Genomic DNA, 12,425 nt, shown 5'->3' on the forward strand with positions numbered 1-12,425 from the left:
CTTCATTTTGCTGTCAGTAATGATGTACCGTAACTTGGCAGTATCTACTTTTCAATGACAAGATCCCAACTATGGTTTTGAAAGTAGAGGTTTCACATCAAAGGCAAGTGATTTCAACAGTAAACCTTGCACATCATTTACCTTTGATTTAGAAAGGTTCACATTGGTCACGCTATAGTGAAATTTATACAGAAAAAAAAAGCAATGTTTAAAGGCATTAGTATTCTAAAATCATGTGTAATACTTTTACAGTTGTGTAAAGCTTTTTAGTGCCAGCACACTGGCCAAGTTATTCAGTGCCCTCTGCTGGCCTGCTAGTAATATTTTTTTTCTTTCCACCAGAGTTTTTAAAAGTGCACAGCAAGCACTCAAGAATCAAGTCAATCCTCGCTCCGACCAGTGTGAGACGTCCACTCACATCCTTCAGGGTGATGATGTTGGGGTGCTGCCCGTATCTCAGCAGGATCTCAATTTCCTCTGAAGGGTCCGTCCTGCTTTTATCAATTACCTGAAAGTAAATTCAAGGTGGAGAATAAATGTTCATTATCCAATCAGAGATGCTGGAACATCACTTGTAAATGACCTTCGCTCTTCCTGGTGATGAAATGTACAGTCCTGTTGTGGGTGGTGGTGTTTCATAAGGCTCCTTTTTATCCTGAATCAGTTAAACCTGAATATTTTTCTTGTGTTGAAAAGTGTGTTAAACGCTCTTTTATAATGTTTATAACAAGAGGGATGGCAACAACCAAGTTTAATTAACCCCAGCTGTCAGTGATTTGTAATTGTTCCTGACATCATTTCCTCCCATAAAAAAGACCATAAATACTGTATTACATGTCTCTCTTGCATATGTCTTCTGCATCCTTTCCTCCTCTGCAGCCCCTTGTTCACTCCTCACTCTGGAGAGATGTCCCAGCCTCCTTATCCTCTGGCCAGGAGGTTATCCCAGCCAAATCCACTGTCACCAAGACACTCTATAAACCTTTCAATATGCTTAAGTCTAGGGTGTTATTCCCAGCGAATTATAGCCTGCTGAAACACTAAAATGCTTCTCTTTCCAATCTATGGAAATCTATGGAATTCTGACAATTGATGTTTTTCATTTTGACTCAGTCCTTTTTCTAATTATGCCAGAGGTGAAAAAGAATCCTCCCTATCCTTGTCCTCACCTGGAGCAAAAAAGAATGCTAATAAAGATAAAGCACTTTTACCTTGGCAGCGTATTCTGTGTTCGTGGCCTTGTGAACGCATCGCTTGCACACGGAGTAGGACCCCATTCCGATATCCTCCTTCACAACGTAGCCGTCTGTGAAATGAGTGTTCTTCCCGTGCAGCTGCTAAACGAAACCACAAACCACAGAGCTCTCACACAGCAGCCGTGGCCACGCACAACTTCAGATCTGGGCATTTAAAGTTGAAAGAAACACCTCAAGAAACAGTGAACAGTTCTTGAATTCTTCTGAAATAATTTACTTTATTAAACAGTTTGTTATAAATTGACATGCACAGTATCTCCACCTTCTGGCTAAATGTGGCAACGCTCTGCTCCGATGGCACTTGAGAAGCTACAGGATTCCCAGTAATATTCTTTAGCTGCAAAATGAGCTGCGGACCATGCAATGTCTCTTCCACCAATTCCTTCCCGAGCAATAATTCCTGATGCAGAGATTTAGCTGGATACTTATTAATTTCTACGTTTTTGTACCTTTCTAATGCATGTTTAGGCTAGAATTCCAAAACATCTTCAATGTGATTCATAAGAAAAAAAACTGATTTAACTGAAATGCATTCCTGAAGTTTTTTATTTCTCAAACTCAGGCCTGAATTAAATACAAACTAAATAAAAAATGTCAGCAGCATATTCCGACTTCAAAACTTGACCGAGGTGTACTATTTTCCAGGTGTTTCCTAGGACTACACAAAGAGTTTTAAACCATGGGTCCAAACATCTTCAGAAACAAAGGGACACTTTTCACTATGAGCCTTGTACTGTGTGAAATCAATGCTCTTACACAGCTATTGTACTTGATTGTGCATGTTCCTGCTGTTCTGCTTTGAAAGGTTAACAACTAATAACTGCATTGTCAATAATAATTACAGATGTCAATCTGAGTATATGCCTAAACTGGGATCTTTATTGACAGGACTTTCTCAAAGATTCTCCAGTCACAAAAGGTTGAAAACAGCTGGCATGACCATTGAAACCATTAAGCCTTACATGAAGTATCCTTAAGCTGTGAATGGTTGATGAGTCTTAAAATTGGCTGGGCCCTAAACTGAATTAATCTGTACACAATTTACATATGAGAGCTGCTCTAATGATTTCTTCCCAGCCTATAGGTTGTGCCTTGTTTGAATGGGGTGTGAGACTGAAGTCTCTGGAAGACAGCAGACCTGCACTACGGGGTGTGAGGTCAGATGAACAGGTTCCTCTTTCCCTTCTTCCTCCAGCATCCCCGTGGCAACGAAGCTGAAACCTCGAAAGAGCTGGTGTGCGCCGGCGCTGGGCGGGACCCCTGGGGAATCTGCAGGGCCAACAGAGATGAACTTTGAACCCTGGCCTGGCTGCGCTTCACTTCTAGGTGTTTAACTCACATTCTCACTCTGTCCGCACCAATACCAGTAACAATAACATTTTAATGACTTTCAGTTATTAAAACGACCCACAACAGACACGGGTAGACCCACAGTAGTCAAAAAATACATTTTTCCCATGCAATGTGAACACTCAGGCTTGCAAATGTTTACTACTGTCCCATAATATCAAGTGCTACCCAGTGTTAGTTTAGGATGAGGAAATAAGCTGATGGAAGGTGACATGATTTTCTAGCACAAGTATCCTACTACTTTACGTAGATGAAGTCTTAGGAACAGGTTAAAAACGTGATCTGAGTAGCTGTCTTTGCAATAGAGTTTATAACTTCTGAGATTTTAAATGTTTATACATTCTGGTTAGCGAATAAGTATTCCTTTAACACCACCCAAATTACTTTGCTACTTTGGGTTTCCAGTCCAAATAGTCTCCTTCAAGTATCTTTTTTTCTTCAAGAAAAATACAGAGAATGCTGATGACACCACATGGCCTGTTCAGTTATTGCATTCACAGAGCTCCACAATCATCTAATTCCTGTCCGAGATCACCAGTTCAGATTTCAGATAGTGCTTCACAAATCATACATTACAATTCCCCAGGAGTTAATATAATCCTCTCTTTGTGTGCAGAAATTACATCTAGTTTTTCTGAAGAACAATGACAGAAGTACATCTATTGGCGTCAATGTCAAGGAAGAAAAAACTGTATGCAGAGCAATTTGATCAACTTCAGCTTTGACCAGCAGCCGAGTCTTATACAAATTGTACTGGCAAAGTGGAAGATATTCATATTTAATTATATTTTCAAATTTGCCTCTCTTTGTCAATTTCCTTAAAAATAAGGATTCCCCCTGCACTGTGACCTGCCCACAGTGTTCAAACATTCAAACATTCACCTTTGGGCGTCCGCGAGGTGAACTCGGAGTCAAAGTAGAAAGTGTCGTCCGGCCTTGCCACAGCGGGCTTGAACGGGGGCTTGATTTCTCGTCGAAAAAGCTTCTAGAAGACGGAGAAGAAAGCCACCGCACAGCTGTATTTCTGAACTTAACGGATATGATTACAAGCTTTGGCACCGTGTTTAGACACATCTTTTCACGTAAAGCGCTGGGGGGAAAAAAAATGTGGCAAAACTGGTCTGCTGTGTAAGCCTGTGTCTCATCATGGTACCAACGGCATCAAATCAGGAGCAGTAGAAATCTGTGACAAGCTCCTAGAGCCAGGACATACAGTAACTGCCAGCTGTACTATAGACTGGAGATTCTGAGTCTCAGGTCAGGGCTTGGACGTGGATATTCGTCTACCTTTCACCCATAATGCCATCAACACTCACAGCTGCAGTTGATTCAATCCGGCAAATTACCTTCCAACCGGAGGTGCAGCATGAGATAGTAGTGCTTAAGGCCAGCCAACTTTAAACGGACAAGTGGAATTAGGACAGAGAGGCAGGATGCAGTTGTGGTGTTATTCATGGCCTGAATAACCATGGCCTATTACCATAATAGATTTCGGTACTGTATTAGTTGGAATAGTTTTGTATTACCCCTTTTCCTGTCTCTCCCTGTATCCACCCACCCACCCTTTATGAATAGCAGGTTGCAGCAATCCAGAGTATGTTGATTTCGTACCAGAGCAGGAATAAGGTACAGGATGATTTAAGGAGTATTCTCATGCCATGAAAGACACATGGCTCAGTGTTGCCCCAACACACCCACGCTCAAGCCAAGTCAATTAACAATCGATTGTAAATTGGGGGACACGAAATCAGAAAAGTAACTGGCAATATTACATTTAAAATTAAATGAAAGCAGATGCTTACATTCCAGTCTATTGTGGAGAAGAAAGCATGGCGTTTAATCTCCTCTGCGCCATCAGGTCCAGAGCCTGCAATCAATGATTTAATTAGATTAATTCATGAAATGACTTAAACTAAAAGCATGTGTGTCTCTGCGTTCCCTGAGTTTCATCTCTCTTTGTTCTTTTTTGTCATTTAGCACTGCCAATATTTTTATTTTCATGGTTAGGTTTGTTCTATGACTTTCCAATGAAAATGTAAAAAAAGTATGTACTGATCAACAAGAAAAAAGAACTGAAAAAGAATTTCAGAATGAACACTTTTTTTTTAATATGGATGGGGAACTTTAAGGAGAGAACTGAAATGATGGCCTTGATTTTCAAAGTCTGGACTTTGATTAACTGTTTTGGAATTTTAGCTCATTAGACATGTCTGTAAATAGGAAAGTCATAAAATACTCCCCAATACTCCCCACGGTTAAAAATGATTTGTGCACAACTTGACCCACTTAAGTTTTAAGAAAAGTCCTATGTGACCTGTACTGGTGAAGAAAAGTAAAGACTGAACCTTGTATTATCTAACCCCACATGTTGCTCAAATGACTTCAGATTTAGCCCTCGTAATGAAATAACTACTATCGTGGTGCTACTTTGCCTACAGTTTTTTAACCTGAAATAAAAAACATTCATCTCACAGGATGAGGTTTGATATTGGTTAACCGGGAAAAGTTACCTAGTCTGTTGGCTGGGTTCCTTTTGAAGAGGGCTCTCAGCAAACTCTGGGCCTCAGAGCTCAAGAACTGAGGCATCCCGAGTTTTGCCCTGCAGGATGGGTGATAAAAAAAAGAAGACATTTGAAGCCATTCACCTGAAAAGAAGTACTAAAACATTAGTACTCCATTAATCCATTAACCCGATTCCTGAGCATTTTTTAGCAAGTAGCTATTTAGGTCCAAAACAAATATTAACTAGGAATGCACATAATACATACTGTAATGCTTCATAAAAGCTGAGTTTAAGAAATAAACTAGAGCCTGATAACAAAAGAACAAAGACCTGCAACAATGAAGAAGGAATACTGAATACAGCTTGTGTTAAAATACTTGAGCAACAAAAGCAACAATGAATGAAGAGATCCGTGTAGGAAGATAACTGGTACGCAGACAATAAAAAGGGAATTTTTCACTTATTCACTTGTTTATACTATTCCACAGAAAAGACATTTAGAAAAATAGAATCCTTCATTTCTTTTGTTACACCTGCCCAGTTTTGGAATAGCCTACTGTGTATTATTCACGTGTCGGCTCGCTGCCACAAATCCTGCGATTCACGCATGGGGGAATAGGGAAATGTTGACAGACTCCTCTCACCCACCAATCTTCGAGCCACTTGTCTTTTAACATGGCCCTGACGATACAGCCCTGTTCCAGAGATTGAGCGCTGACTGGAGAAGAGGTGTGTCCCTCACTGGTACCATATTCTTGCAAGTACCCGGGAGGCCAGGGGAAACTCTACTCTACATTTTGATGTGCCAATACTTGGGAAATTCCTGTCATGGTCACATGACCCAGGCTTGAACCCGGGATCACAGAGCTCAATCTTTACTAGTTGAGCCATCTGGGGCACCCCACGGTAATCCCTATGCTTCTAACCTTCAACAGTCTGAACTGAAAGGCTATATAGCATGGTACAGCATGACAGTCGCCATTAACTAATGCAGACCAACAAAATAATCCACTTTCATAGAAACAGCAGTACTGACTTGAGAATGAGGTTCATGGTCTCCTTCCGATCCTTTCCTTGAAATGGTAACGATCCCGTGAGCATTTCAAACTGAAAAAGACAGACAGATTCAGCTCTGCAATGGAACTGCAAGACTGAACCAGAAAACAATTGCGAACACCGATGTCTAGATGTCTAAAAGTTACATTTGAGTCACATTAACACAAATTTAAAATAAGAATTTACCCCAAACCAACCAATGCCCCTAATAAAAACATTCAAACCTAGTGTTAGCATAAAACCTACATCTACAAATGTCTGTTCTCCTAAAATTATTCAAAAGCCAAGCAAAGTCAAGAGGATGGACTGCAAAGGGTGTATCAGACTTACCATTAGTACCCCAAATGACCACCAGTCAGCGCTGTGTATATGGCCCTGGCGGTTCACTACTTCTGGTGCCATGTACTCCACGGTGCCACAGAAAGAGTAGGCTTTCTTCTCATGGTCAATGGCTTCTTTACACAGGCCAAAGTCTACAGACAAGAACAGGACTCACTCTTCTGCAGTGTGACTCCACGCTTATCCAGCCATTGTCAGTAAATCACTTATCCTGAGGAGGAGTATGGATAGGCAGAGTCTATTCCAGAAGCAACAGCATGCAAGGAAGGTGCTAAGAATCCACAGCAGATCTTCCTTATGCATGGGACACCAGTCCATCACAGGGCAACACAGCCTTATAGAAAGTCTGTTTTCTTAAAGTGTGGATTCTGTCTTCTCCCCTGAAGACTCCATGTGTAATGTTTCTAAATAAACCTTTTGCTGTCTACACCAAGGCCTGGATTAAAGTCCTTGTAGGTCCTGGGCACTCCTGTTTCCTAAAGCCCTGTGGTGGAGGCATTTTTACGGGTGTAGTCACTATGGCTAGAGGGGTGATTTTGAAAATGATCTTGAATTTTTTTTTCCGGATAGCCTACTCTAGCTATATACAGTATATATTCAAGAGCAGACCATTTTTATCATACAAACAAAAAACAGACAAAATTTCTTTACAGTTCCTTTAGTTTTCGTAGGCCTTAGACACAGCACACAGCGTACAACAGACAATACACTGTGTCTACTGTGCCTACTGGATAATGTGGACCTGGTCTACCCAGAGACATTCTAGGGTCAAAGGAATGTCCTACCATTACAGGGTGACAGAAAACTTTTAGTCCTGAACAGCAAAGGCTATGAAGAGACCTGACATAAGTATTCAAAATCCTCAAAGGAAATGACAAATTTAATCCACTGAACTTGTTCAGAGTCAATGAAACACAAACCAGAGAGGACACAAGTGAAAACGATGGATACGTGCTTTTAAAAATTAGAACAGGAGGCAAAAGGTTGTGGGAGTCAAGAACAAGCTACTCAGCCATGCTGTTCGATAGTTGATATCCTTGCTTCCTTCAAGAAGCAGATGGATGGTTCATTTAAAACTGACTTCATATTATTTTATAGATGGTCGCTGAAATTCTGGAGTATTCTGAGGTAATGGTTAAGAAATGTAACATTAGCCAGCAACAAAATCTTAAAACTGTTCTGGAACAACCATTTGATTTGCTTCAGGTATCTTACTGTCATCACATAAATCAACCAGCAACATTATAAACAACTGATAAAATTAATTAACATAGCTCACTGAAATGGTTAAGAAAAATATAAAACGCAGATAAGTAAAAAATGCACATGTTCTTGGAATATACTGTACAGAAAACAAAACAAAAATTAAATTACACTTACAGATCACATACTGCATGGAAACCATTTCCAGCTCCTTACCTGTGAGCTTAATGTGTCCTTCTTCATCCAAGAGGATGCTGAAACAAACAGAGGAAACACTGCTTAGGAACAGGATTCATGCTGCAATTGTTAAGCATCACTCATATTACGTGGACTTCAGAACCAGCGACGAAACCAGGACCTGACAACACAGATGGAAGCTAAGAGTTTGCATTTTACACTGAGAAAACGAAAGCGTGGTGGGAATGTGGAACAATCCATCCAACCAGCTTGTTGAAGCAGTGTGCCTGTGGTCTTTAAGGAATATTGATAGATGGCAATATACTGTACAGTATGTCACTATGCTTTGCTAAACCAGAGTAAAGCATAGTGAATACCACTCTATCACAACCTCCTTCAACTTAGTCATCAACTGTTCACCGCATCTATACCCAAATATGGAGCATAAAGTTTTTGCACCTCCACTTGTGTCGTGATGTCTCTCCAGGGAATGACTACATGTGACCCTTGGATCAATATTATCCAGCAGCTTCAGGCCTCTTTTACGGTATGGCATTGCTATACAATGCACAGAAATGCCTAGCAAATCAAAAAGGCTAATCTACAATCGAATATACGTCATAGCATAGTCAATCACCACTTGACCACTTCCTCTGGCTTAAAGATAACTTTAAAAAATCCCAGCAAAACAAAATATAGACTCTAAGTGGATTTCAAAGCACTTGCTTACAAATATTAAGACTTCTCCCCATGCAAATGAAACTTTCTCCTTTAGAACTTTGTTTAGACTGCATTTTATGCTCCTTTGTTCACTAAACCATTTTCATCTTCCCTCCCCACAATCACAAGCAGACGTGATGTCAGATATGATCTGCAAATACTATTCCAGCAGTTTTGAGACAGGATGCACTCCCACTCAAGGTGAAACCTCATTATCACACCTCTACCGGCAATCCCATGCAATATCTCTTGCAAACAATGTAAAGTAATTCGCTCATCTCCTGTAACACCACGGTAACATCGTCTCTGTTGGTAATGTTTGTCTTCCTTTTTTTTTGTGTGTAATTGGAATCTGATGTTAAATACTTTTCCCCCAGCGGGTAATAAAGCTTGAGGTGAACTGGGAAGTGACAGCTGAGATGTGCTTGAGAAGATCATATACAGGAGTGTTTTGCGTAGCAGAATGGCAGTTAGCAGTGGTGTAATTAGCAGGCATCCCTTTGATAAATAAGGGTGATCCCATTCGACTACAAGGCATCACTGGACAACATCATGAAAAGAGAGAATGTACTTTTCTGGTTTGAGGTCTCTGTAGATGATGCCGAGGCTGTGCAGGTGGTCTAGGCCCAGTGCAAGCTCAGCCAGGTAAAACTTCACATCCTCCTCAGTAAACATCACCTGAAAGAGAAAGCCCAACCAAGATGTTTGGAATACATCCCCCTACAGGGAAAATTCCCCACAAGAAAATCTGAAGCTCAATGATTAAAGAGCCTAAAGAAGAACGGATATAACAATAAATTCTTCCCAGTGCATTTAAAACCAGCCAGGACATTCAAACCCGAAATTCCTTTTCACTATAGCCACATTCTCCTCAACTTAAAAAAATATACACATGCTTTAACAGAGATTTCATTTCATTTTTTTAAAATCAATGAACATGGAGCCCAAGTGATTGCTGAAGACCTCCGTCTCTTACGCCATGTTAAATAAAGTACACTATCATTCAAAATATTCATTCAAATATATCATGCCAAGCAAAAGCATACATGATGCTGTTGATGGAAAAAAACTCATTTTTCTTATGACCCCAAAACTAGCAGAGGATTAGACAGCAGAGTGGAACAGCAAGTACTACTCTGGATTGCAGGCTACCCCCTTGGCTCACAATCCTCCAATCCGTTTCATACGTGCTCTATGTAGATCATCACTTACACAAGAACCTGACCCCTATTCGCTTACCTGGTGAAATTAAGTAAAAAGCAAATTAAAAAAAAAATAAATGAGCAGCCTTTCCTACATGAGAAAACTGTGAGGGTGCTACAAGCGCTTCGGACCCCGAAATACCTCTTTCGACAGCCTGGTGAAGAGATCCCCTCCGCGGAGAAAATCTAAAATTAGATAGAGCTTCCCCTCAGTCTGGAAAGCTACCGGGAAAACGAGAGAACAACATGTCAGCATCTTGCAAACAGGTACACACAGCAAACCAAGCAACAGGACACTGTCTCTGGAGTCCTCTGCTCCTAATGTTTCATTTACTGTATGCAAGTCTACTCTGGTGAATGACAGCATTTTCATACTCAGACATTGGTCTTAATGGAGTTTTTCACACCAAGGGCTCTCCAGGCTGTCACTATGCTTCACTAGACTAGACCATGGGAATACCACTCTGGATAATAGCAGATGAAATCTCTTTCTACTCTGTCATTGAGGTCCACTGTATATACCGACAATCATCATACACAAATTTTGCACCTACAATACATTTTTGTTAAGATCTCTGACCAAGGCAGTCTAAAATTAAATTTCACATTTTTCGTGCAAGCAGCTTCTTGCTTGCTGGTATGCAGACGTGTTATCTGCTTATTGAGTTTGGGTTATTTATAATCGCCTTCACAGCAGCAGCTGTGCAATTTGATTTTTCAGATAACTGGAGGCTTTATGTGTTTTGAAACATCATCTGAATTTAAATGCTATAGGTTAAAAAAAAACATTTAATATGCTGTACATTTGAATGTGCCTCAAAATAAAACCAGCCTGTGATTTTAAAAGTACCCTTTAGAGACCAAAATATCATATTCACTGTCCGAGACCAAAAAAGAGCAAAAAAAATAGATTTGCAGGCACACCCTTGTGCCTCCTGAAAGCTCACCATAGTGCAACTTCACAACAAAAGGATGGTTCACATCAGCAAGAATGTCCCTCTCCATTTTTGTCCTCACTCGGTCTCGCACTGGAGGAAGGAGCAGACAGATATGTTAGAAATTCACTGTTGTTTTAGTGGTCCTTGAGTCACAAACAGTGGGATCCAATTCTGGTCTTGAAGATTTCTAGATTAATGGCCTGAATTATTTTACCTTTATGGCCCAAAGTCATATTGCCATGTAAATCAAAAGGAATAAGTGCTGATATTGTTTAGGAATACGTCCTTTGATAGAAAAAAGGTTTTCAGTGTTGAACGACTATTTACAGAAGATTGGATTTAGAAGTCCTATTCTGAAAGTACTGTATGTTGTATGTATTTTGAATACTTTGTCAGGTGACAAGGTGTGCATGTATTGTTTTCTTAGATACTGTTAATAAAATCAGATTTATACCTTTTTCAAGGAAGATGTATGGGATGTATTAATTAAATAATGATTCCTCTACAATGATTCAAGTTCAATGGAAAAATATATTTCTGTGTACAGTAATAAAGCACACAAAGCAGTTAATCACTGCACAAGAAAACTGCACAGTTTGCACCCTGAATGTGGCTGAAAATCATTTTTTTAAGTGGCACACGATTCCCATCTGGCTCTATGGGAGTCTAATTCTGGCCTGTGTCCACCTCCATTCTGCAGTCTACTGTCTTTAGACATGATTCCACAGCCCTGCCAGCCCAGAAACCCAGATTCATAGATTATACTTTTTCTACTGGCCATAAACTTTATGCAACAGTCCATATTAGTGTTAAAAAGAACATGAATTATCATATTGAGGACTCCGACTATAAAGCAACATTTAACAAACAGAGCCCAGACACACAGAAAACAGAATATACCTGGGACAAAACACAAAGCACATGAAGGAGCAGGCACCAAAACAAATGCATCTGATAACCTGTTCCCTGTTCGCATGTGACAAGCAGGGCCTGGCGCAGATGCTTGTACAGGTCACAGGTATTTATAATGGAAGAATTTTAAACCTACAGAGTGTTCCAATTAATACGAGAGTTCACACTTGTTTATGTACTCCCCTGTGGTTTTAAGAGGGAGGGGTAAATAGCGAGACCTCTCTATTTTACTGAAGGGGTGAGGAGTTGGGGTGGGGTCTGGGGGCAACAAAGAGGCAGCCCTGTGAACACAAAATGTTTTCGGCTGTTCTTAGAAGAAACTGTGATGCACCGTAGCTCTTGAAAAACAAAAACAGCCACTTCCTGCAAAAACAGTGCTAGAGCTTGAACTCACAAAAGAGGTTGAGTGAAAAACATACAAATGAAATTTGGGAGGAGTGAAGGGTTTTTAATCATGTAAACTGCAGCAAAATACATCATTTTATAGTGCATTTGTAACCCTGAGATTTTACTGTATACATTATATTTCAACTTGGAAAAAGAAAACTTGCCACTTGGTAAGAGCTGGATGGAAGACACCAGTCAGGGCTTAGTTGCACTTGAAAGTTCTCTCATTTTGGTGTAATTTTGTGATCTACAGTAAAAACATTTACTATGTCAGAAGTGCAATCAATGTTTCTGTACAGACAGGCATTCCTCCTGTAGAATTTATATAAAATATAAAAAATGACCACATCAGTACTTATGTGGAGCTGGGGAACTCAAAGTT

General features: G+C 40.2%; 1 protein-coding gene across 5 annotated transcripts in view; it reads right to left on the minus strand.

Moving 5' to 3' along the window:
• Nucleotides 1-12,425, minus strand: part of rps6ka1 (ribosomal protein S6 kinase a, polypeptide 1) — an 89,650-nt gene that overhangs the window by 6,415 nt on the left and 70,810 nt on the right. For 4 of the 5 annotated variants that reach the window (XM_088931847.1, XM_088931846.1, XM_088931848.1 and 1 more), the window contains 12 exons: nt 10,754-10,834; nt 9,949-10,028; nt 9,176-9,282; nt 7,924-7,961; nt 6,496-6,638; nt 6,146-6,216; nt 5,117-5,205; nt 4,409-4,473; nt 3,489-3,591; nt 2,395-2,525; nt 1,212-1,337; nt 419-508 (listed from right to left, as the gene is read on the minus strand). In XM_088931847.1, coding sequence (XP_088787973.1) covers nt 419-508; nt 1,212-1,337; nt 2,395-2,525; nt 3,489-3,591; nt 4,409-4,473; nt 5,117-5,205; nt 6,146-6,216; nt 6,496-6,638; nt 7,924-7,961; nt 9,176-9,282; nt 9,949-10,028; nt 10,754-10,834 — 1,124 coding nt within the window. The remainder of the gene's footprint in view (nt 1-418; nt 509-1,211; nt 1,338-2,394; nt 2,526-3,488; nt 3,592-4,408; nt 4,474-5,116; nt 5,206-6,145; nt 6,217-6,495; nt 6,639-7,923; nt 7,962-9,175; nt 9,283-9,948; nt 10,029-10,753; nt 10,835-12,425) is intronic. The other variant, XM_088931844.1, reaches the window with a different exon arrangement.

The sequence above is a fragment of the Atractosteus spatula genome, chromosome 14 (genome assembly GCF_055471065.1).
Source record: "Atractosteus spatula isolate fAtrSpa1 chromosome 14, fAtrSpa1.hap1, whole genome shotgun sequence".
In the NCBI taxonomy this organism is placed as follows: Eukaryota; Metazoa; Chordata; class Actinopteri; order Semionotiformes; family Lepisosteidae; genus Atractosteus; species Atractosteus spatula.